The sequence below is a fragment of the Salmo salar genome, chromosome 06 (assembly GCF_965601325.2).
Source record: "Salmo salar chromosome 06, fSalSal1, whole genome shotgun sequence".
In the NCBI taxonomy this organism is placed as follows: Eukaryota; Metazoa; Chordata; class Actinopteri; order Salmoniformes; family Salmonidae; genus Salmo; species Salmo salar.
The window spans coordinates 43,621,449-43,646,902 of NC_138296.1; the positions used below are offsets into that span (position 1 = coordinate 43,621,449).

The window sequence follows — 25,454 nt, forward strand, 5'->3', positions numbered from 1 at the left end:
AACCATGAAATCAATAGCTAAAAAAAGATAGCAATAAGAAACGGTGTCAGCACATTGAGGTGCAGAAGTGTGGTTATTGACAGTGAGAGAGGGCAAAAAGTGGAATACAATAACAGTAAAATGGAGTCAATGTCAATGGCACATTAACCATGGATGGCACCTCCCCATTGTCCTTTGTCCCTGTCATTTGCCCTGAATAAAATCCCCCCCAGGAGGAGGCTGTCTGCCAGGAAAGACAAGAAAGTGATGCCCCCCCCCCAACCCATCCAACCGTAGATTTAGGATTTGTGTTACTAGTATGTACAGTATGTGCTGTTGGCTCATGTGTTGGTATTTAGCATTAGCCTTCTTAATAAACACCACATACATTTTAATTCTTTACAGTCTAAGACGCTGGGGGAGGGGGGAGGGGTGCTAAGCTGACATTGAATTGTTTTAAGATGGTCATACTATGGATCATTTAGCTATTTGATTTGGAATTTTAGGACCCCTTTAGGTACAGTATAAAACAAAATATATATATCAAAAATGATTTGATAAAATATTGATTTTGGTCTTTACTACTAAAGCCCATAGAAACGCATTGAATAACACATTCATAAATGGCAAAAAGTACAGTCAACATATAAATCATAAGAAACAAGGTTTTGAAGTGTCTGTCCTATATCTAGGAGATATTTGTGCCTATATTTGTGCCTTCATACTTCCATGAGTTTTTTTTATCCAGTACTGGTTACCTTCAGATGAGTCCCGTGACACTTGTTCGCAAGAGTCTCTCCTTTCTATAGATTGGTCATAATAGTTTTGTAGGTTTTTTCATCAATCTTCTCTTATGTGTAAAAAACTGGGTAATAATTACGTTTTGTTTCTGTGTGTGTGTGTGTGTGTGTGTGTGTGTGTGTGTGTGTGTGTGTGTGTGTGTGTGTGTGTGTGTGTGTGTGTGTGTGTGTGTGTGTGTGTGTGTGTGTGTGTGTGTGTGTGGATACGCCAGATAGAAAGTGTAAAAAGCATATACATTCCTGGCACCTTCAGGAAAATGCAGCTCCCTTTCCCTGTGCTCCATCTTTATTTTTAGAGGCTGGAGGCTGATGAGAGAGAGAAGGAGAGAAAGAGAGAAACAGTATCAAAAGTGGAAGAAGTGAGAGAGAGAGAGAGAGAGAGAGAGAGAGAGAGAGAGCGAAAGCATCAAAAGTGGTAGGAAGGAGTGAGGAGTCAGGGTAAGAGAGTAGAGAGGGAGAAGGAGAGAGGGAGGGAGCGTGTGTTGGCTCCTCACTGGCTCAGAGGGAGTGTAGTGTGGTAGAAAGTAATGTGATGTGATGAGAGCCATTCTGAGTGAGACAGAGAGGGAGAGGGGACAGTGTGGGGCTCCCTCCTCCCCCTACGTGTAACCACGCCAACCAGGAGAGGGGAGGAGGAGAGGGGAGGAGGAGAGGGGAGGATGAGTGGAGGGGGGGCTCCACTGCTACTGCCATATAAAAAGCTAAGCCTGAGAATCCGTCACCACAAACACACCACACGCACGCACGCGGACTCTATGACTACTCTCTCCGTCTCTCTTTCTCACACTCACTCTCTGTTTCGTCCTCTTATCATTCCTCTTGTTTCTCTCTAACACTCCTCCTCCTGAGTGTTCCTTCCTTTGCATCCTCTTTCTTTCTCCTTTTTCATGCCAAGAGTTTGGGACTAAATTCTGTATGTCGGCTCGTGTGTGCTCCCTATGTGCGTCAGTGTGCACGCTGGTGAGCGAGAGTATACGGGAACTACCTCTGTGTGAGTGAAAGCAGCGAGGCGTATCAGTGAGTGTATGTGGGTCTCTCTCTTACCCTCACACACTCGCCGCTCCTCCTCCTACTCTACTTGGGATCCCCGTGTCCCTTTCCTCGGTGGCAGGCTCCCCACACCCAGCAGTCACCATTTCCGCCCCAGGGAGAGCCACGCTGGCAGCACAGCCCCTTCCCCGACTCAGCATCGGGAGGAAGACCCTGGTGGCGGCTGCCGTCGGGGTCATGCTGGTCCTGGTGCTGGTGGTCCTCATCCCCGTCCTGGTCAGCTCCGTGGGCACCGACACCAGCCACTTTGAAATGCTTGGTACCTGCCGCATGGTGTGCGACCCCTACCTGAACAAGGGCACAACGGCCAGCAGCACCAGCTCCAGTGGCATCCAGGCGGAGGCCGAGGCCCTCAGCGACAACAGCAACATGCCCTCCACGCTGGTGCAGGGCCCCCAGGGCAAGCAAGGCAGGCCAGGTAAACCTGGACTCCCGGGACCGCCTGGAGAGCCAGGGCCACCGGGGCCAGTGGGACCCCCTGGAGACCGAGGGTCTGGAGGGAGGACTGGGATTTTGGGGTTGGGGGGAAACGGAGCTATCAGCACAGCCACCTACAGCACAGTGCCCCGGGTGGCCTTTTACGCAGGGCTTAAGAACCCCCATGAAGGCTATGAGATCCTCAAGTTTGACGACGTGGTCACCAACTTGGGAAACAACTACGACGGCATCTCAGGCAAGTTCATCTGCAGCATCCCTGGCACCTACTTCTTCATCTACCATGTGCTGATGAGAGGAGGGGATGGGACCAGTATGTGGGCAGACCTCTGCAAAAACGAACAGGTGAGTCAACTCACTTCTCCAAGTTTCACTTTTCCAAGTCTTATACTGCTCAGCCACTCAGCATAGAGGGATCTTATACATACTACCACTCACTGCTTACTGCTCTTTTTAATTAGCACTCCAATGGTTTCTCTGCTACAGACTCAGGTTCCTTCTAAATTACAGATATCTCACCTTATCCCTTGATACTCTGTTGTGCTCGCTCTCCCTCCCCCTCTCTCTTCCTATCGCTGGGTGTCACCTGATGTCACTGTGGTAACTTTGTTGGTGGAAATTTAATCGGAGCTTCACAATCAAATTGCCCTGAAACCGCGTTATAATACAGAGGCTCTATTTCCGAGGAAACGGAAGGCTGGTGGGTAGCGGAAGCATCTGTCGTGCGCTCCCCAAAAACCCCTGAGCGAGCAGATGACGGTCACACAGCTGTGGCACCAAACGCGCCCAGAGAGAATGATGTGTAATCTGGCGCGCTTCCCCTCATTGCATAAATACACACTGACATTGCCCGCATCCCTCAAATCAAAGGACAGACAGTTTCCCCCAAGTCCATGTCACTTTCCTACTTGTTTCAAATTTGATAAGTTTGCCATATAATACTGGTGTAAATGTAAAAGAAGGTGAAAAAGGTGTATGTGCCTGATTTATGGAAGCATCTCTATTTGTCAGTTAGGACTAGCTCTATTTAATAATTGACTCAGATCTTTACGCAATTGTAACAAATCATTTATCTTTTCAGAAATAAGATATTAGCCAGTAATTTCGGATCGTATTACTTTCGCATTTCTGCTTGTGTAGACTAAATTGATTAGATAGGGAAAGTACATTAAATAAGTTGAGTCACAGGAGTGGTGTGAAAGCCACTATAGCAGATGCAGCTTTTAGTCAGCCGGCAGATATTTTAAGAATTAAAAAAATTCCCAGACATTGGCTATCATTATTATTGCGAAAAGTTTAATTCTGAACCAAGAACGGCCTGCTTATCTGTGCTCGATACATCTGTGAACTGCAGCAAGTCAAAAAGTGATGCGTTCAGACACAAATTACATTGTGCTACATTTAACTGTCGAGTTCACATATTTAATTACATGTAATCTAACGTTGTACTCCTGGAGAGACTCAACAAGACCGCAATTATCCAAACGTCTCGTGCGTAAAACGAGAGGATGACAATTAGCCTACGTATCCGTCACTGTGTGAACAGACTGGAAAATGTAAGTGTTGCTTATTATGTCGGTTGTATATGGTTGACAAAACAAGGGAATATTTGCGTGACATTCGCTTGAAATAAATATAATTTGTATGATGTATTTTTTACGCATCACTTGACGGGTCTGGAGATGGATTTATTTCGCCCTGCTCTCAGGTACCTCGAGTGTGTGCTACTCGAGAACTTTCGCGTCCAGCAAAGGCGGTAACGTCTAAAGCGCAGGAGAGTATAAGATAAATATATATTTTTTTACCATCAAGTCATTTGCAATATGCATCGAGGCAATCATAAATTATACAACAGCTTCAGCGCACATCAAATATTTTGTGATTGAATATCCTCGTATTATCTGTTCATGACCACTTACGTATAGGGTGAAGGTCACATCCCCCTTTTACATGACATATTACAGCTCCATTAGCCTATAGTGTGTAATTACAATCCTCATAATTATCTTTCATTAAGCCCCACGGAATGTTTTTCAATGCCCTAACAGCATGGTCTCCAACATATTGCTTTGTCAATTAGACTTTTGAGTTACTTTGTTTAATGTTAATTAGACTACGTTTATTTATCTTGTAGGTCTAAACTTTTGTTCCCAGTGTTTCTGCAGAACATTTGATCATAAACGCAAAGTATATCTGTTTTACTTATTACCCTGATATTACAGCACTTAAGTGGTTTACATGATATTTTATAATGGAATTAAACGTAGTTCACATAGGGTACTGTAAATGTATTTGTCATCATGACTGAATACGACGTGTCCTAGTTGGCCAGTTTCAAAATGTTTAAAGTAGACTTAATCTACAAGGTTACCTTGTAGGCCTATTGCTAACGCAGAGGTTAGGGTTTTGGGGGTTGAGCGCAACACAACATCATGCCATTTCTGTTGAGCACATGCTTCCCTGCTATATTTTATGCTTTAACGGGTGTTTTGCCTAACACTTGTACGCATAATATAATCGATTATTTCACAATTTACAGTCGGTTGCAATCCGATTCATGCGCAGGCAACTCCTGCCTTCGACTCAAGACTTATGTGGACATGATTGCAGCTATATTTTACATTTAGATGGGGATCTGCAAAGAATCAACTGTTGTCAGTATAGGTCAGAGAGAGAATGCCCTCGTTCTTAAAAAAAAGAGCTAGGGAACACTTTCTTTCATAAAGGCATATAGATTTCTAGCAACTATGAAACACAATCTCAATTTTAATCTATGTAGGCCTAAGGGTATGTCTGGCAGCATTATTCATCTAATGTAAAACTTAGGAAAATAAGAAACAGATATGTTTATCAAGTCTTTATTGTTTGTGCAATGTTCTTCATATGTTGCCATAGAGAAATATCCATCCCATGGTCACAGAGGGGTTGCTGTAATTGGTTAATTCTATTGTCCAACCACTTGAATTGGCCATTGCTTACTTTTACAATTACAGAGAAAATATGACTGAAATGGAAAGAAAGGATACAGGTACACTGAGTGTACAAATCATTAAGGACATCTGCTCTTTCCACAACAAAGACTGACCAGGTGAATCCAGATGAAAGATATGATCCCTTATTGAAGATACTTGTTAAATCCACTTCAACCAGTGTAGATGAAGTGGAGGAGACAGATTAAAGAAGGATTTTAAAGCCTTGAGACAATTGAGACATGGCTTGTGTATGTGTGCCAGTCAGAGGGTGAATTGGCAAGATGAAGTATTAAATCAAATCAAATTGTATTGGTCACAGACACATGGTTAGCAGATGTTATTGCCAATGTAGCGAAATGTTTGTGCTTCTAGTTCCGACAGTGCAGCAATATCTAAAATGTAATCTAACAATTCCACAACAACTACCTTATACACACAAATCTAAGTAAAGGAATGGAATAAGAACATATACATATAAGTATATGGATGAGCAATGACAGAGCGGCATAGGCAAGATGCAATAGATGGTATAAAATACAGTATATACATATGAGATGAGTAATGCAAGATATGTAAACATTATTAAAGTGCCGTTATTAAAGTGCCTTTGAACAGGGTATGGTAGTAGGTGCCAGGCACACTGGTTTGTGTCAAGAACTGCAACGCTGCTGGGTTTTTCACGCTCAACAGTTTCCCATGTGTATCATGAATGTTCTTCCACTCAAAGGACATCCAGCCAACTTGACACAACTGTGGGAAGCATTGGAGTCAACATGGGCCAGCATCCCTCTGGAACGCTTTCGACATCTTGTAGAGTCCATGACCCAATACATTGAAGCTGTTCTGAGGGCAAATTATTCTCTATTAGCAAGGTGTCCATAATGTTTTGTACACTCAGTATGTAATTGTAAAGAGGTCTCTGTGACAGTGAGGTCAGAGCTCTCCATCATCCACTAACATTGTGACATGAAGGCACTGTTACCAGAGCAACGGGCCCTTCTGGAGATGGGAAAATATTTCAGAAAGATAAATACCATTTCCGAGGCATATCTGTTGGCGGTTCAGTGTGGTGTTTTTGATCTTGTGTCTGTTGGACAGATACTGAGAGTGTGTCCTCGTGGGGAAGGCCTATTGTCCGCGGCTGCTTTTGACATATCACCCCTGAGGCACCTGGAGGCTTCAGCCATGCCATGGAATACTAATGTAACATTGTAGGAAGATAATGCATGTGAGGGGTTCAACATAAAGGTTGGGGTAAATGTCAGTAACAATCTATCTGATGTACTGTACATTTTGTGCCACAAGCTTTTATAGACTAAGCTACTTTCTATTTTCATCCAGAATTGTGTTTTGGTGTGCTGGTGATATATGAATTTCAGTGAAAACGTGATAAGATCACTGGACTGGACTGGAATAAAAAGTTATGAATGAAGTGAAATCCATTTCTACCGTGTTAAAGAGTGTCGACATGATAAGCATGGAGGGCAAGAAATCAAAGAGACCAAAAAAAGTGTCCGTTTGCAAGTCTCACTATGGTTCCCTGAGTTCAACTCCTTTGACCTATCCAAGCTGACAAACTTCTCACCCAGCAAACCCAAGGAGAAGGGAGGTGGCGGCTACATGAAGGGCCTCTCCTCTATATATAATGTCTCACTCCACCATAATGTTTATGGGGGTGTAAAAGTGTTGATACATAATAGGCGAACATATGTTCCTATAAAGCACCTTCTGTTCCCGCTTCATTGTGTTCCTAAGAGGAGGGAGGGGAAGCACTTAAGTTAGACACAGGCAACGAACATCTCCAGAGACTGGGGTAATGTTTATAAAGTGGTAACTGCCTGGCTAATGAAACTCTCTCTCTCTCCTCTCTCTCTCTCTCTCTCTCTCTCTCTCTCTCTCTCTCTCTCTCTCTCTCTCTCTCCTCTCTCTCTCTCTCTCTCTCTCTCTCTCTCTCTCTCTCTCTCTCTCTCTCTCTCTCTCTCTCTCTCTCTCTCTCTCTCTCTCTCTCTCTCTCTCTCTCTCTCTCTCTCTCTCTCTCTCTCTCTCTCTCTCTCTCTCTCTCTCTCTCTCTCTCTCTCTCTCTCTCTCTCTCTCTCTCTCTCTCTCTCTCTCTCTCTCTCTCTCTCTCTCTCCTCTCTCTCTCTCTCCTCTCTCTCTCTCTCTCTCTCTCTGCATAGCTTAGAGGGGGATGTAGCTTACACTCACTATAGCCAGAGAATCTTGCTAGAAAGGTTTTTCTGTGTGAGCCTCTGGGTCTGTCTGTGGGTCTGGTGTGGAGGTGAGACCACAGTGTGTCTGTCTGCGTAAATTACTGTGAATGGTTATAAATGTGGGGTAACTTGTGCTGTGTCATTGATGAAGTGGCCACGGGAAGGCTGATGGTCCTAGAGCAGGGCTGTCTGGGCCGGAGCATTCCTCTGCTCATTTAAGGTCGAGAGAAGCTGTGTAGGGACTAGGAGGCTGGGGAGGACTGGGAATAGCACACAATGCCAGTATTTTATCATCCTTTGGCCTTGGTGCATCATGAAACTGCAGGTTCTCAGGCTCTAGCACTGCAGTTGTTCTGCACCCTGTATCATCTCCACTCCGGAGCCTTGCTGTTTTTATCTCCCTCTCCTCTCTCCCTCTGTGGGTTGCATTAGGAGAGTGTCAACATTGTCCCCAGCACCTTGACACATTTCAAGCTACACCAAAGAGTTAGCTGCTCTTGGTAAGCAGGCAAATACGATTCTATTTTCAGCCCGGTGCACTTCATCTGCTCTCCAAGTTCCCACTCCACTCCTCTCCTCTCTCCTTGGCTTCTTATTTCTGACGTTCTTTTACTCGCTTGACAACTATCTCCAACCAATCCCAATCTTCTCCGACGGATGTGTCAGAGTCTCGATTCCCTGAGTCGGAAACACCCTGGGAGACGAGGCAATGACAATAAAGACGAATCCATTGCCACGCTACTACAAATGGAGGAAAAAAAACTACAAAATAGGGAGGTGGGGAAAAGAGAGTTCTGTCATGCCAAAGAGCCTTTTTAATCGTAGTAAAACCTTGAACCAGATCCAGGATGTGTTTGTGCTCCTCCTCGGTTCCCTTCTTAATATTTGTATTAATCCGCAGAACCGTTCCAGAGTTAATTAAAAGCAATGACGTGAGCGTCACTCTCTCAGGAGGGCCCTGTGTGAATAATCACTCTGTCTCCTTCTTTAATAAGCTCCAGCGTCCTCCAAGCAGCGCATATGGCTCTTCCCCAACAATTACTGCTCCCTGCTTCCCACTATGCACGCGCACGCGCACACACGCAGAAACACACACCTGCCCCCCCACTGTGCACTGCCCTCTACATCTCCTCTGCTCTGTTCCAGCCGTCCAAGGTGACCTCCAGAAGTGCACTGTTTATGCCCATCCCTTTATTGACAATTTAATATCAATATGTGTCTTGATTGTTATTGGATAGATAAAGTTTTGCTCTTGGAGGTTAACTTCAAGAATACTGTTTTGCTTAGAAAGCAAAAACACACTTGAAAGATTCTGGACTGTAGTATAGAAACTAGGGGAAATCTTGGCACAGTCCGTTACTGGCTCCTTTGAATTGATGTATCCAAGTAGACACACGGTGCTGTGAAGTGAAGTACTGCGATCATCTTCATAGACTGGTTTATTTATTTGTTTATTTGGATCCCCATTAGCTTTTGCAGAGACAACAGCTATTCTTCCGGGGGGTCCACAAAAAACACAGAACATGACAAGTAACAAAACACTGATACACTGATAGAATAGGACAGTCACACACATTTCTAACACAAAGACACATAAACAATACAACAGAGTGTGTTTGTGTGTGCGTGTTTGTTTTCGTTTGTGTGTCCCCTCACAGTCCCTGCCGTTCCATGAGATGTTGTTTAATCCGTTTTTTAAAGTTAATTTTGTAGTTTGCTTGAGTAATTGGAGATGGAAGGGAGTTCCATGCGATCATGGTGCTGTATAATAATGTGCGTTGCCGTGAATTCATTTTGGACTTGGGGACTGTGAAGAGACCCCTGGTGATATGTCTTGTGGGGTATGCATGGGTGTCTGAGCTGAACGTTATTTGATTATGCAGACAATCAGGAATTTTCATCACAGTAATATTTCTCATAAAAACTAGAAGAGAAGCAATTAATCTCTCGTCAACCCTCAACCAGGAAAGACTGGAATGCATGTTGTTCATGTTAGTTCTGTATGTGTAATTAATGGAGAAGTTTTATTTTTTACAACCAAATCTCTATTTTTGATGTAAAATGACATGTTATAGAAGGGAACAGATTATTTGTGATTTCACATGTTTTTTTTGTATAATGTTACAGATAAAGTATGGAATGACACAATTTCATGTGTACCACATCTAACAACCTGTATCACTATACTGAGTGTTGCCGTTTGTAAAAGGACGTATTTGGAGGTTTTTGGAACCTTTGTTCATGTTTTTTTCGGTGCCCCCATACTACACAACAAGGACGAGGAAGTGATTTGGTGTTTGGGGTAAGTTTCTCAAAAACATGTGAAATCACACGAAAGGTGTCTGGACCGTTCTATAGCATTTTACATCAAAATGTTTGATTTGGTTGCAAAAAATTAAATGTATATTTTAAGGGCAAGGCGCACTGCTCTGTTTTGTGCCAGCTGCAGCTTTGCTAGGTCTTTCTTTGCTGCATTTGATCATATTACCGGACAGTAATTAAGATAAGACATGACCAGAGCCTGAACAACTAGTACAGTTGATTTTTGTTAATAACAGACATACCCCTCCCCATCTTCACAATAACTTGTCAATATGACTTGACCATGATAATTGACCATCTAATGTTATATCTAGGAGTTTAGCTTCCTCAACTTGCTCAATGGTCACTGCCTTTATACACAACTCCAGTTGAGGTTTAAGTCTTAAGATAATTTTTTTAACCAAATACAATACTTTTAGTTTTAGATGTATTTAAGACCAGTTTATTACTAATCACCCATTCTGACATTGTTACTCCTTATTTAGAATTTCAGTGAGCTCACTGGCTTTGGGTGCTGATATGTTGAGTGTGGAATCATCCACAGACATAGTCATTCTAGCTTTGTATAAGACCAGCGGCAAATCATTTGAAAAAATAGAGAAGAGTAATGGCCCAAGGCAACTGTCCTGAGGGACACCACACTGTATATATCTGATGTTAGAGAAGCTTCCATTGAAGAACACTCTCTGGGTTCAATTGGATAAATAACTCTCCAACCATGTGATGGCAAGTGATATAAAGCCATAGCAAGTGAGTTTCTTCAATAACAATTTATGATCAATTACATGAAAGACTGCACTGAAATCTAACAATAAAGCTCCAACTATCATTTTATTATCCATTTATTTTAACCAATCATCTGTCATCTGAGTCAGTACAGTACAAGTTGAATTTCATTGTATTTGTTCAAACACAATATTCCCTATCAGTTTATTAAGAACAGGCAGCAAACTGATTGGGCGGCTGTTAGAGCCAGCAAAGGGTGCTTTACTGTTTTTAGGCAGTGGAATTACTTTTTGCTTCCTTTCACGCCTGTGGAGACACACTCCTTTAGGCTTTGGTTCAAGATAAAGAAAATGGGGGTGGAAATACAGTCTGCTACTATTCTCAATAGTGTCCCATCAAGGTTGTCTATACCTGGAGGTTATTGATGGATAACAATCGTTCTTGCCCAAGATATCATTTAAGGTACTCCAGAGTCTTTTTCCATTGTGTTTTATGTAATTTATCTTGGTTTGATAATATAATTTATTCTTCTTTTTGTTAAGTTTAAGTCACCAAATTTCTCAATTTACAGTATGTCAACCAATCAGTTGAGCAGCCTGACTTGTTTGCCACCACTTTTGCATAATTTATTTGAACCATACACTTTTTAAATTCCTTGTTAAGCCAGAGGGTGTCACGTCCTGACCAGTAAAAGAGGTTATTTGTTATTGTAGTTTGGTCAGGACGTGGCAGGGGTGTGTTTGTTTTGTGTTGTCGGGGTTTTTGGGTATTGTTCGATGTTTTGTATTTCTATGTTTGTATTTCTAGTTGTTCTATTTCTATGTTAGTTTTGGGAACGACCTCCAATTAGAAGCAGCTGGTTGTCATTGCTTCTAATTGGAGGCCATATTTATATGGGTTTATTTTGTCTTGTGTTTGTGGGTGGTTGTTTCTCCGTATAGTCATTTGTACCTTACAGGACTGTCGTTCGTGGTCTTGTTTTGTTTAGTGTTCACGTTTAAATATATGGACACTTACCACGCTGCGTATTGGTCCGATATTTCTTACTCCTCATCTGAAGATGAAGCTTATGACAGAACCACCCAACAAAAGAGGACCAAGCAGCGGAGGAAGGAGCAGCAGAGGAGCTATGTAGAGTCGTGGACATGGGAGGAAATATTGGCTGGAGAGGGACCATGGAAGAAGGCTGTAGATAACCGGGAATGTTATGTGGGAACACGGCTGGCAAGGAAGCCTGAGAGGCAGCCCCCCCCCCCAAAAAATTGGGGGGGGCACACGGGGAGTTGGAGCAAGTCAGGCAATAGGCCTGAACAAACTCCTCGTGCTTATTACGGGGAGCGACAGATTGAGAAAGCACCGAGCTATGCGGAGATGCGCACTGTATTGCCCAGACGCGTTCAAAGGCCGGTGCGATCGGTAGAAGCTCCTCAGTATGGCCAGGCTATATTGAGCACTCAGCCAGAAGGGGTTGTGCCCTCTAGACCTCCAGTGCGTAGTCAAGGCCCAGTTCCTGCTCCTCGCACTAGCCTTGTGGTGCGTGTCACAAGTCTGGCGTCTCCAAAGCCAGTCTCACGCACCAGGCCTCAAGTGCGTCAGCCCAGTCCAGTATGTCCTGTTCCTGCTCCTCGCACTAGCCTTGAGGTGCATGTCCCTAGTCTGGCCCCTCCAAAGCCAGCCCCACGCACCAGGCCTTTAGTGCGCCTGCCCAGTCCGGCGACGCCAGAGTCGCGCCTCAGCCCGAGGTCGCCAGAGATGCGCTGCAGCCCTGAGCCTTCAGTGGGGGTGGACAGGTTAGGTTGGGGACTAGGGCTGGAACCTGAGTAAAAGAGGTTATTTGTTATTGTAGTTTGGTCAGGACGTGGCAGGGGTGTGTTTGTTTTGTGTTGTCGGGGTTTTTGGGGATTGTTCTGTTTTGTATTTCTATTTTTGTATTTCTAGTTCTATTTCTATGTTAGTTTTGGGAACGACTTCCAATTAGAAGCAGCTGGTTGTCGTTGCTTCTAATTGGAGGCCATATTTATATGGGTTTATTTTCTCTTGTGTTTGTGGGTGGTTGTTTCTCCGTATAGTCATTTGTACCTTACAGGACTGTCGTTCGTTTTCTTGTTTTGTTTAGTTTGAATAAAAATATAAGTATGGACACTTACCACGCTGCGTATTGGTCCGATACTTCTTACTCCTCATCTGAAGACGAAGCTTATGACAGAGGGCCCTAACAGTTATCGCAGTTCATTTCTTAACAGGTGCATGCTTGTCAGCAATTGGCATGAATCATTTTACAAATACTTCCATTGCTGGATCTGGATTCATTTCCTCATACACATCTTCAAAAACAGAGTCCTGAGAACATTTGGTATGATCTCTTATAAATTACATGGATTCCAAAGTTCTTGTATTTATTTTCAGTAATACCAATTACCCCACTGAAGACTTTCTTTAAAAAAGTATACTTAGTCATAATAGACTTTGTATGGGAAAAAAAAAAAAATCATAGTATAAAAAGGAAAGTTTTACATCTTAGTCTGAGGGGTTTAACCTTCCAGACTGGGAATTGTATTAACTCGCTACCCAGGCTTTTACTTGCGACATACAGTACAGTTAAATGGACTAAAGAGAACAATGGGTGCATATTGAAGATACGCATGCTCATCCCCTGAATATTTTATGTGTCTGTTTTCAAAGGTTAAAGCTAAAAACATTAACTTCATAGTTAAGAACACTATAACAATATGGAAGAAAATTAACCAATATCACTCCCTAAAAACACAACCCTATTGAACAATCCTTGGATAGCTTTTCAGAATTCACAGATAAATTCTTCCACATTAAAAAGTAAAGGCATAGAAACCGTAAATTACTTTTTAACAGGAAATACATTTATTTCCATGATAGAATTAAAAAGCACTATTGGACTGAACAATGTAGATTTTCAAATGAAATCCTTTGGGCATCAGAGCAACCTTGAGGGAATCTTATTTGAATCAGAAAAGGATGTTCATATGATAGGTAAGATATACAAAACCTTGCAGAGAGCATATCCAATTGACAATCTCTTAGAAGAAAATATAAACTATTGGAACCAAGACTTAAAATGAATAGATGTTGGCACAAGATGGAGGGACTAGTTGGAGCATAACTAACTAAATTACAGTTAACGAAAATGTATGTTTAATCCAGTATAAACAAACGTATTATGGAAGATACCTTTTTTTATTTTTTTTTACAACACAACGGCAGAGTCATGTCTTAAGTGTAAAACTAACAATGACTCAATAATCCATGCTCTCTGGGAATGCTATAAAGTCTAAAAGTTATGGGCGAGATAAAAAGTTGTCTGTCAGAAGTATTGAGACACGATTCTCTTCTCATCACTCAACTTGAAAAAACGGATACAAAAAACTTGGAAATCAATCCGCCAATTAACATAATGGAAATATCGTATTATTTATTATTGAAATAGAATGGGCGAGGAGAACAAATTGGTACAATTTAAGGCAAACAATCATTCAGGCACTAGGGAAGGGGTGTGAGCATGTGGGTCTGGGCAGATGAGATGTAGTCGTTGTTTGTGTGCGTCTGTCTGTAAGTTGTTCGTATGTGTATGTTTGTATTTGGTGTGAAAAAATACTAAATAAAATGAACAAAAATGTATTATAAAAAATGTAATATCTAAATTACTTTAGGCCCGACCTTTGGCACTTTGGCTTTGTTATTGCCACAATGTTATGGTCACTGCAGCCAATGGGAACTGATACAGCGTTGCATCAAAGCTCTGCAGCATTAGTGAAGATATAATCAATACAAGTGGATGTCACAGATCCAACACTATTATGTGTGTAAAGTATTATCCAAAGCAACATTTAGAAAATGTCTTTGTATTTCCCCCTAGAGGGCTGTTGGAGACACAATACTGCGTGAATGAAGCTGTTATCTGCGTGTCATTTCCCAACCTATCAACATGCATCTCAGTGGTTCCTTCTTCATGTCTCTGGTGGTTTCTTATGCTCTGGTGCACATCAACACAAGACTGTTTAGCCTATTGCTGTGTATCCAGGTGTGACCCATGCAGTGTGTTTAGCATGGCAATCTATACACAGCAAATTGAACAAACACGAACCATCTGGATCCGAATCTGGCATGTTATATTAGTGTCTGTCTTGATTAATGAAACCTGTTTGAAAATTTGGTTAAAAAAAAAAAGAGCTTTTTCCCGTAATTAGGGCGACTGAAAGAAAGTTCAGGCTATGTTGGGTGTTAAAATACACATATATGCATTGCATTCATTTACTTTGTAGCATCTATTATTTCAGAATAGTCTAGACATTGAATCAATATATATCTGCGGTAACACTTTATTTTAAGGTACACCTATTAGCCACTTATTTGTAGTTTATAAGTATATATAATGATCTTATATGGCCTTTATTATATCATATTAGCCACTTATTAGGCCTTAATTTAGCGATGTATTATTCAAAGTCGTGTATTACTGGCCAATCCTTAATAACATAATTATTAGCAATAATAAAGGAATATTAACATGTAATAAAGAGCAAGTAACACAAGAAACAGACTCTTAATGAGCTGTCTTAATGTGGGACTGGTAAGGGGTTTGTACCTAAATATGTGTTCCCTATTATAAGTGTGACCATATTTTTACTTGCAGAATTGTTTTCGCCATAAATTACCTCATTGGACAGAAATGGGCACACCTCCCTTCATATATGCCATACAGCCAACATTCAAGTCATTTGATGTAACAAAAAAAAATGTGCAACTAAACTTCAATATATACTTCCATATATGGATGTTGACTGTATGGCATGATATAATGTGAATCGCAAAAGGGGGCGCACCACCCCACACACATGAGCGAACCCATAATAATGTTAGCCTGAAACTAATTGTTTACATCAATTGTTAAAATCAGACTTGAATGTTTGTTATTTGACATATATCAATCAATTTATTATGTCATCAAACTACACAACTCCTCAGTTTCAGAGTTTTGACTAGAATGTTGGCTGTATGGCATATATGAACGGAGCTGTGCCCCTTTCTGTCCAATAAGGTCCTTTATGGATAGTTAAAATAGGGAACACATATTGAGGTACAATCCCCTTACCAGTCCCACATTAAGACAGCTCATTAAGAGTCTGTTTCTTGTTTAACTTGCTCTTTATTAAATGTTAATATGCCTTTATTATTGATAATAAGGATGTTAAGGATTGTCCAGTAATACATGACTTATAACGTTTGAATAAGAAAATACTTAATTAAGGCCTTATATATGGCTAATAAGACCTAATTAAGACCTTTACGCTACTTATATACACACTTATAAACTACAAATGAGTTGCTAATATGTGTACCTTAAAATAAAGTGTTACCATATCGGTATATCTGTCTCATCAGCTAAACAGTCTACTTAACACTCTGGCGCTAAAATAAAGCCAGAGAATATCTTTGGGTTAGGTTTAGGTGTTTAAGCACTGAGACTGAGGGGCCGCTGTTCGTCTCTGTATGTCTTCAGGAACAGAGAGTCTCTGTCTAGAGTAGACCGAGGTGTCTGGGGTAGGGAAAGGCGAGCTTCCCTAGGCCCTTGGTATCGATCCCACCATGTGCGTGCGTGTGTCTCTGTCTGTGTGCGTGCATTCATGCATGTGCCTGCGTGTGTGTAACCCGTTCCCACTCTGACAGACCCGGGTTGTAGTCTATGACCCCCCCACTCTATAATCAGCTGGACGGGTAGCAGAGGCGGCCCTTTGGCCTTGATTTGCTGTGTAATTGGACATCGGATTTGACATTCTGCCGAGTGGAACATTAGAAGCAGTCTAATTAGGTGCGGTAGGACTATTAAATGAAGATTTGCCCATGTTGTTAAGAAATACCACACACATTGGAAATGTCAAGATGACACCCGGCTGTCATTGCCAACCAACGGAAGAAAATCTATCATTTATCGTAAAAGTTTCCCCAATGGAAAGCAAACCCAAACCCCATACTACTATTTCTCTCCAACGCCATCTCTTCTTCAGCCTCTCTGCGGTTGTAACGCTGGGATGTCGTGGGTGTGGAGTCAGGCGCGGGAAACAGAAGCTTTTAGTACAGTGCTTTTTATTACGCACCACCAGAAGAGTATTCGCCCAACACAACATGGCGTATCAAAATACAAAGTCCCCAAAAAACACGATCCACTACACAACACACAGTGTAAATGAATGAAACAAGCCCGCACACAGAACAGGTGGGGAGACGGGCTTAAATAGCTCAGCTAATGACCTAACTGAAACAGGTGCAACAAATAAAGGCATAACCAACAGAAAAGGAAAAAAGGGATCGGTGGCAGCTAGTAGCGCCGGTGACGACGACCGCCGAGCGCCACCCGAACAGGGAGAGGAGTCACCCTCGGCAGGAGTCGTGACAGCGGTCTTGTCCCTTTAAACAGCAGAGCAGCAGCCAGACCTCGCTAGGACTTCATCTCCACTGTCATCTCAGATTGAATAGTTTATGAATAAGTGCTGTAACATCCCCATACATTGAAAGACAGGAGTGTATGGTCTAAAATAGCCTCTGGGTTTCCATCTGGAGATGACTGACTCCTGCATGACATTTGGTGTTGACTCACAAGGCTCCTTCATTATAATGAGAGCACATACGGGGGACGGGAAAGCGCCCATGGGCCTGTTCTTATGTAAACATCTCTCTCTAAGCCCTGACATCTCGCCATCACCCAATTCAATCCACTCGGATAACCCCCAACCCTCTCTCTCACAGCACAGGGAACCCTCATGTCAATGGCTCCAAAGTGACTCACACTCAGATGGCTAAGTTACTGTATGTGCTTGACAAGGTGGCTCTCCCCTCTAAACATGAAAATGGCGGATATCAACAGTGAGATATCAACAATCCATCCAGCCAGAAATGATGAATAGGGCACTTCATGAAAAATGCATGCGGCAGCAAAACGTCTGAACCTCTCCTTCAAGACTATTAGCACTTTCTGCCTAAGCTTTGCCTCGTTAGGGAGGTTTCTCACACTGCAAAACGCTCCTCTCAATACCCCACAATACTTTGTGGGGTATTTCAAACAATAACTGTTTTTTAAAATTCATAACTAATTCATAACTAAAATAACTTACCTTATGTTGTGCAAGAGTTCAACGTGTCACCAGATTCTACCCTAAAAACACTGTGTTACCAAGATGCAGGGACTGAGTGGCGAATGAGATTGAGTAGTGTTGAAAGTTGAGCATTTCTCACAGTATTTGACTGACAAGAGTGAGTCACCAACATGCAAGAGTGGCTGGGACACACACAGGCCAGAGTTGACGCTTCCCCCTCTACCTCTCTCTCTGTTTCTCCTCCTCCTCCCCTTTCCCGGTGATAAGTCTGTGCCAATACATCAGCATCATCAACAAGCCAGAGGACTGTACAGCCCCATCGTTATCACTGTTGCCCCATCCATCGCCTCTGTGTTTTGTCGTGTCATTATCCTCCCGAGTGGTCGTTGTTTCTAACCGATAGGACACAGAACTGTAATACATAATGCATTTCCGTGATGACAGGCTTTGACTTGACACCCAGTGGGAGGGACACTTGGCATTATATAAACAATTGTATAAACTGTGGAGAGGTGCATGCGATGAAAGGAATTCACGTTACAAGGAAAAAAATGCCCTGAAGGTACAAACAGAACAGATGCAGTGATTAATGCACAAAGCCTTTCTCTCCTTCTCCTTGACAGATGGTGGCTCTCCCGTTCCATTTCCTTCTCTCAACAACTTATCATGTATTTAATCTGGTTTCTACCACAAATACACCAATAACACAAAAGAGGAATGGAAGTTTTTGACACCATGACAACCTTGCTCAGAACAACACCTGACACCAAAAATCTGTTGCGCAACGGTCTTTTGACTAGGGAGATTTGTGTTTGTGTCACGACTTCCACCGAAGTCGGCTCCTCTCCTTGTTCGGGCGGCGTTCGGCGATCGACGTCACCGGCTTTCTAGCCATCGCCGCTCCATTTCTCATATTCCATTGGTTTTGTCTCGTTCCATTACACACCTGGTTTTCATTCCATAATTACTGCATGTATATAGTCCTCTGTTCCCCTCCATGTCTTTGTGTGTAATTGTTTGTTTGTGATGTGGATTATTGTCGGGCGCTTTACTTTTGCCATGTTCCGTGTTTTTGGCACGTTATTGTTTTTATGTGCTGTATTTTGCGGAACGGAATTAAAGTGCACCTGTTCACTACACTGTGCTCTCCTGCACCAGACTTCGCCTCCCGTACACACCCTTGACAGTATGTGTGTGTGTGTGTCTTTGAGCACGTGCAAAGTGTGTGTGTGTGTGTGTGTGTGTGTGTGTGTGTGTGTGTGTGTGTGTGTGTGTGTGTGTGTGTGTGTGTGTGTGTGTGTGTGTGTGTGTGTGTGTGTGTGTGTGTGTGTGTGCGAGCGAGCTAGTTTATCTGTGTGTGCGTGAGTGTGTGTTGGTGGTGTGGGTTAGGAGATGTGACATGGTTGTGACAAGGTGGTTAAGCTGCCATCAGGCATGCGGCTCACGGTTGGGTGTTCAAACCCAATTAGGTGGCGGTACACTTGGATTTAGAAAGAGGCGAGCGAAGTTTAAAGAATGGAAGCTTAACGTTGAGTCAACAAGTCCCTGCCAGAGAAACGTCAGAAGCTGTCCTCCATCCAGACATGTCCTTGTCACTCCAACTGGAGAGAACAGATCAGTGTCCAAGAGTGTCCAAGAAAGGGACTGTTACTGACACCAGCAAACAGCTAGGCCAACAAGGTCCTATTCCAGTACAATATTTCAATGGGTTGTTTGGATCTTTTGTATTGGCAATCAAGACAACAACACAACGCCAGGCATTTCAGCTGTTAGCTATAGGATCATGAAAAATGCCATCGCAACTCAACATGATTCCCAACTCCGTAGGACTAATCAGCTTTAGCAGAGGACAGTGAATATGCAAAAATCTGTCGTCCCTTCATCTCAGAGGCCTATTATAGGTACGAGTGCTGTCATTATTGATAAACTCCACATTCATATTCAAATGTTTTCAGAATGCGAGCGGAGCCAAGTGGAGTGGTATTCACTGTGGAGGGGGGGGGGGGGCATTATCTATTAAGCTGAAGCAGCCCAGCCTCAGCCATCAGCTCCCATCTCTCTCTAGTGTTCCAGTACCACGCAGAGCATTATTCAATCAGAGACATCACAGCCACAATGTGACGGATGCTAACATGCTTCAGCAGCCACGGCAGGGGGAGACGAGACAACGTCAGACGACTCTGGAGCCATTTGCATTCGCTGCAGTAGGCTAGGCTGGCCTGGGCGCTTATGCTTTGATTTGTTGTTTCAAAAGTTCCACGTCGTATTCTATTTTGAGGCCATGCTCTGCCAGTTGCCGTTTTGTTTTCCCTTTCCATCTGGCTGATTCTTTTGCTCCCTCCCTCTTTCTCTCTCGGTCTCTCTCGCATTCCAAAGTCTAACCTATGGCTTGCGCTTCCAGCTTGTGAGTTGTGCCGAGTACAGTGTGAGGGTAAATGTTGTGGCTTCTCTGTCATTGTGTACAACTGCGACTGAGTGAAAGAAATAGAGAATGAACAATGAATTGAGCAATGGAATGACAGCTTCAATCTCAATTATTTAATATCACTACAGCGGGGTCAGATTCTTTGTGATCAATGGTTGCTGAGAACAAATACATCGGATTTCTAATAGCTCAAGGATAGTCCTTGGCAAGTTGACTTCCTTGACTTTCTAACACAAGGAGTTGAAGCGAGTCATATCACACACCTCTGACATCAGAGGTCCCAGAGTTCAATCTGAATGCAATAAGAGAAATATTTGAAGAAGTTTCATCAAAATCCCCATAGGCAGATCCAACCAAGTCCCTATCCGCCGCCCCCATCCGGCAAAAAGCAGCAACCTTCTAATAAGAACGTGTTGACTTTGTGTGCTCAGGGCGAATCATCTCATATTAATATGCAGTGGACGACTGCTGCTACGGATCAGGAGAGAGAGCTTTGTTTGCACATTGATATGAGCCTTGCGAGATTTAATCAGGAAGGTAAACAATGAAAAAAAGACTCATAGATGCCTATGGTACAACGTGCCATATATAAACCTACACCTTTAAGGCTGGCTTCAGCATAACTGTTTGGCATAGTCTTTCATAGCATTACCCTAAGTACTTCACCTTGAAAGTACTCTCCGATATGGCAAAGATCTCCATGCAAGCTGGAACGTCTTAGCTACAGACAACTGTTGCTGAACATTCCTCTTATTCTGGCTGAGAATAATCTAAAAGGCGTCTGGCATGATGTGTCTCAACAGCCACAATTACTTTCTTCCTCTGTTGTGAGAAGAGTGGAACAGACAAGAGGGAGATAAACTAAGGAGAAGACTTCATGAAATCACTGAGATTTCTCAGATTCTCATTATCGTGACTCTGAGGGTCAGCAGGGTGCTTCATACCCAACTGTCAAAGAAGTAGGCTGATTCCAAAAGACTGGCAAGGCTTCCAAGATGCTTGAATGTGATAAAAGCAATGAGGCCCTGATGTCAGTAGATAAAATGCTGCTCCATGTGAAATATTGTATTATCGTATTGTCTCCATGGTGAAGACGTTAAGCTTTTCCGTCTGTCACAAGACCTGCTAAAGAAAAGGGATGACAGGCACATGAGGTGTTAGCAGTGGATGCGTGCCCTATCAATGTTGAAAATTATCTTGCAGTGGGCATTCTTCTAAAAATCAAATCACATTTTATTGGTCACATGCGCCAAATATAACAGGTGTATACTTTACCGTGAAATGCTTACTTACAAGCCCATTCAGAGTTATGTAGAGTTAAAAAGAAAGACAAATATTTTCAGAATAAAAAAGGAAATATTAACACAATAAAATAACAATAACGAGGCTATATACAAGGAGTACCAGTACCGAGTCAATGGACAGGGTAACGCGGCAGTTGAGGTAATTGAGGTAGTTGAGTTATTCTCACTCTTCTTCACGTGCCCTTTGAGAACCTCTCCGTTTCTCTCCCACTCAGTTCTAGTCTTTCATAGTTTCTGAAGACTTTCATAGACTTCCATTGAAAGACTGGACAAAGGTTTTCCCAGCTTTAAAGGAGAAAAAAATATGACCATGTTCATTTCACATTTCTTAAAGCCTTTAGAGGACTCAATATCCTTCCTCTGACAGATGTCGTGATGCCCGCGATGATGGGATGTTTTCAGTAAATGTTGTGATTTATTGATCATTCATTGTCACTCACATCATAGCTTAGCTTAGACAGGTTTTTAAACACAGTGTGTCAAATCAATACATGTATCTCTCAAAACACTTTGTTCAGCACTGACTAGGGACTGACTCAAACTCTGTTATTTGATTTAATTGAATAGACGGCTTCAATGTCCCTGCCTGTTGCTTGTAGTGACTCACAACCTATCACAGCTAATGGGCATGAGTTTAATTAGCTTTCATTGAATTAGCTTTCATTGAATTAGCTTTCACTGCATTTTCACAATGTGCATATTATGTTTCTCCAATTAAAATGACAGTCATGTTGTCAGATAATTTAAGTTTTTTGATGAATTTATCTTTATATAGGCTACCTTCTGGTAAAACATTTAAAGATTGACATTACAGGACATAATACATATGGTTAACTATCTGCTCTCACGACTTGGAAAAGATAAAACATAAAAATATATTTTATCTGACACTCTTATCCAGAACGACATTCAGTAGATACATGTTTATACTTTTCCCCCGTATTGGTCCCCCATGGAATCAAACCCACAACCCTGGTGTTGCAAGCACCATGCTCTACCAACTGAGCCACACAGGACCCTCATTATTACAGCAGTAGTAGAGGGTGGGAAGTGAAATACATAGATTCATTAGACAGCAAGTCTCCCTCCCTGTCTCTCTCTACTCCTCCACCCATCCCTCTGATCTCCCGCTCTCCCCTAACCCTGGCACACAGACAATCACTGACAGGTCTACAGGGTTAAACCCCATCAGTGTGTTGTTGCAGGATGTCTGTGCCAGCCCCTTGGCCCTCAGATGTGTCAATAAATCCATTGTGTGTGGCCCCTGGTTAAACGGGCCAATTAATTGTCCCATCTTATCTCTGCCACCTGCTCAGCCAGGCTGCCGGGCGGCACACCAGATCTGGGACCCTGCCCATACTTTAGATTCAAGTCCAGAAGATTTTTAGAGAAGAAATGCATGGGAAAAGAGTAGTTTGAGTTTATGACAGCTGTGTTCTTCATTGGACAGATTATAAAAGATTCTTAGCTACAGACAATATCAGGGTTTATGGCAACTAAATGTATATCTCAGATGCTTTGGTTTTCCAAAATGTATGGTGCTGATGCTATTTATTTAGGCCCTTTGTGTGCTTGTGTACTGGTGATGTCTCAGTGCAGTACAATACTGCTGCACTACAGTTTCTTATTGTAAAACTCTACATGAATGGTCAATGGTTAACTTTTAAAAGTATTTATTTATGTCTCACGCCACACACACACACACACACACACACACACACACACACACACACACACACACACACACACACACACACACACACACACACACACACACACACACACACACACACACACACACACACACACACACACACACACACAGTTATTACTGTCAGGGCACCCGTTTCTCACTACAGCCCACGCTGTTCTCCCAGGAAAGAGGATAACATTTCAGATGGAGCTTAATTAGCCAGGACCAGAGGTCAGGGAGATCCAGCTCCAAACGCTCAGACTGCCAAGCAGTCTGGCAATACCATACTCACCACATAGGCTACGGCCAACATAAATGCAATTGCTGTGGTAGTTTTACAGTAATCTATTAATTCAATCACACTTACAACATATCTTACTTTCACAGTATTTTTTCATTCACTAAAGAATAAGGATTTATTTTTCACTTTTTATAAGTTGATGTGAGGTGGGTGTCCTTGATGTATTTTACTGTAACTCCTCAGTAGTTCCCTCTACACTCTTAGAAAAAAGGGTAAGCCTTTTTGGCTTGAGGTAAAAGAGGGGGAACCAAATAGGTTCTACCTGGAACCAACAAAGGGTTCTCCTATGGGGACAGACGAATTACCCTGTAGCCCTTTCCTGCAGTCAAATTACCTAGTGGCCTCATGGGTGGAATTTTATTCATATTTTTCATAATTAATAAACATTACATAGAGAAAAAAAATGAAAATCAGGTTTTTCTATATCAAAAGGTTTTGTTATATTTCAGTCTTCTGTGACGGATATAATGTGTAATATTGGGATACAAACTCTAAATGTAATACATTTCAACTCTATATCTGACATGGTACAGGTGTCTTCTTTTTGTAAGCCCATAACCATGTGTGTGAGGTGTATACTTTTGTTTCAAAGTAGATTTGTTTAAGACTACCAGGAAACACTCCTTGTGACCCTGATTTCGCCCACTGCAGTAAAAGCTTTTAAGGTTCTAGATGGTACTTATCTTTTTCTAAGTGTATAATAGAGCCAGGTCACCAGGAGAATGAGACCCGTTGTTGGGTTTCTTAGAATGTCTACTCAGGTGGAGAACACTGAGCAGCGCTTTGAGCAGAGACAGTAACCATCTGACCCGACACCCCGGTCCACCGCCTTCAATTCATTTCCGAACGTTCAACGACGAACCAATGACAGCCTAATTAAAATCATGTTGTGGTGTGCGATGCACCAGAGGGCTACTGACCCGTCACTTGTTCTTTTTGTGAACAAGGCAAAATCAAAGCATGACAACAGAAATGACTTCCATTTCAGATGATCAAATGAGTGCAGTGTGTTTCTCTAACCCATACAGCCTCTCTTTCCTCTCCTCTCTGTTCCAGGTGCGAGCTAGTGCCATCGCCCAGGACGCTGACCAGAACTATGACTACGCCTCCAACAGCGTCATCCTCCACCTAGACGCAGGCGACGAGGTCTACATCAAGCTGGACGGGGGCAAGGCTCACGGCGGCAACAACAACAAATACAGCACCTTCTCTGGGTTCATCCTCTACGCCGACTGAACCCACGCAGGTGGCACGTCCAGAGAGAGAAAGACAAGAAAGTAAGAGATTGAGAGAAAGAGTTCTAATGAGGGAAGGAAGGGGTTAAAAGCCAGAACGCTTTCTAGTTTCCTGGTTCTCTCCATCGTCACACCAACCTCTGCTTATAAAACACATCAGCCCCAAATCAAGGTTCTCCAGCTCAGGTCGGCCTGCCTGCCTGCCTGTCTGCCGTGCTGCGAGGGAGGGAGAACACGATGATAGGGGAGGGGGTAGTGGGGGGGGGGGGGGTAGTGGGGGGGGGGTAGTGGGGGGGGGTGAAGCTTGGTAGAGAGAGGTGCCCTCCTCATCAGAATTCTAACCTGTCAGTTGCTCCTCGCTTTCTGAATATTTCTCCTCCTCAAACTGGAAAATAAACCAACTAACGCAAAGTGGATCCGGCCTCATCATCTTCTCTCCATAACAATTGACTGTATGGACTCTGTTGACTGAAATTGTCCAATCTTGTCGTTGTGTGCTTTTCCTTAGAATATCAGTATTTTACTTTTGTAAAAGATACTACTGCATCGTATATTTACACAAAAGAGAATATTAAAAATATGTTTGTCCCTTGTGTGAAAAAAAAACAACTTGATTTTGAGAGAACGGTTTTGTGAGATGTTGATTGTGATTCCGAAGCCTTTAGTTGAGAAACGGTAACGAAGAGGTGTCATTATGGTTTCTAAAGATGATTCTGATAATGATTTCTTGCATTTGTCACCTGGCTATCACATGGTGTTTGTTTATGTGTGATGCTGTGGGAACACAGACCTGGTATGTGGCTGAATGTTATTCATGCAAGGCATGTTATACAGATACAACATTACATTATCCCTCGTCCCATCCAACGTATCCAGAG

The 25,454-nt window shown here is 42.6% G+C and overlaps 1 protein-coding gene across 1 annotated transcript; it reads left to right on the forward strand.

The window, feature by feature from the left end:
* The first annotated feature begins 1,297 nt into the window (after window positions 1-1,297).
* Window positions 1,298-24,823, forward strand: LOC106607308 (C1q-related factor). Its single transcript, XM_014204145.3, has 2 exons — window positions 1,298-2,609; window positions 24,398-24,823. The coding sequence occupies exons 1-2, from the start codon at window positions 2,007-2,009 to the stop codon at window positions 24,575-24,577; spliced, it is 783 nt and encodes a 260-aa protein (XP_014059620.1). The 5' UTR covers window positions 1,298-2,006; the 3' UTR covers window positions 24,578-24,823.
* Window positions 24,824-25,454: the final 631 nt, after the last annotated feature.

Bases quoted from the DNA above. Each gene is read 5' to 3' on its own strand.
- LOC106607308 (XM_014204145.3), top strand. From the start codon at position 2,007: ATGCTGGTCCTGGTGCTGGTGGTCCTCATCCCCGTCCTGGTCAGCTCC. The intron at 2,610-24,397 runs GTGAGTCAACTC...TCTCTGTTCCAG, and splicing joins ACCTCTGCAAAAACGAACAG to GTGCGAGCTAGTGCCATCGC.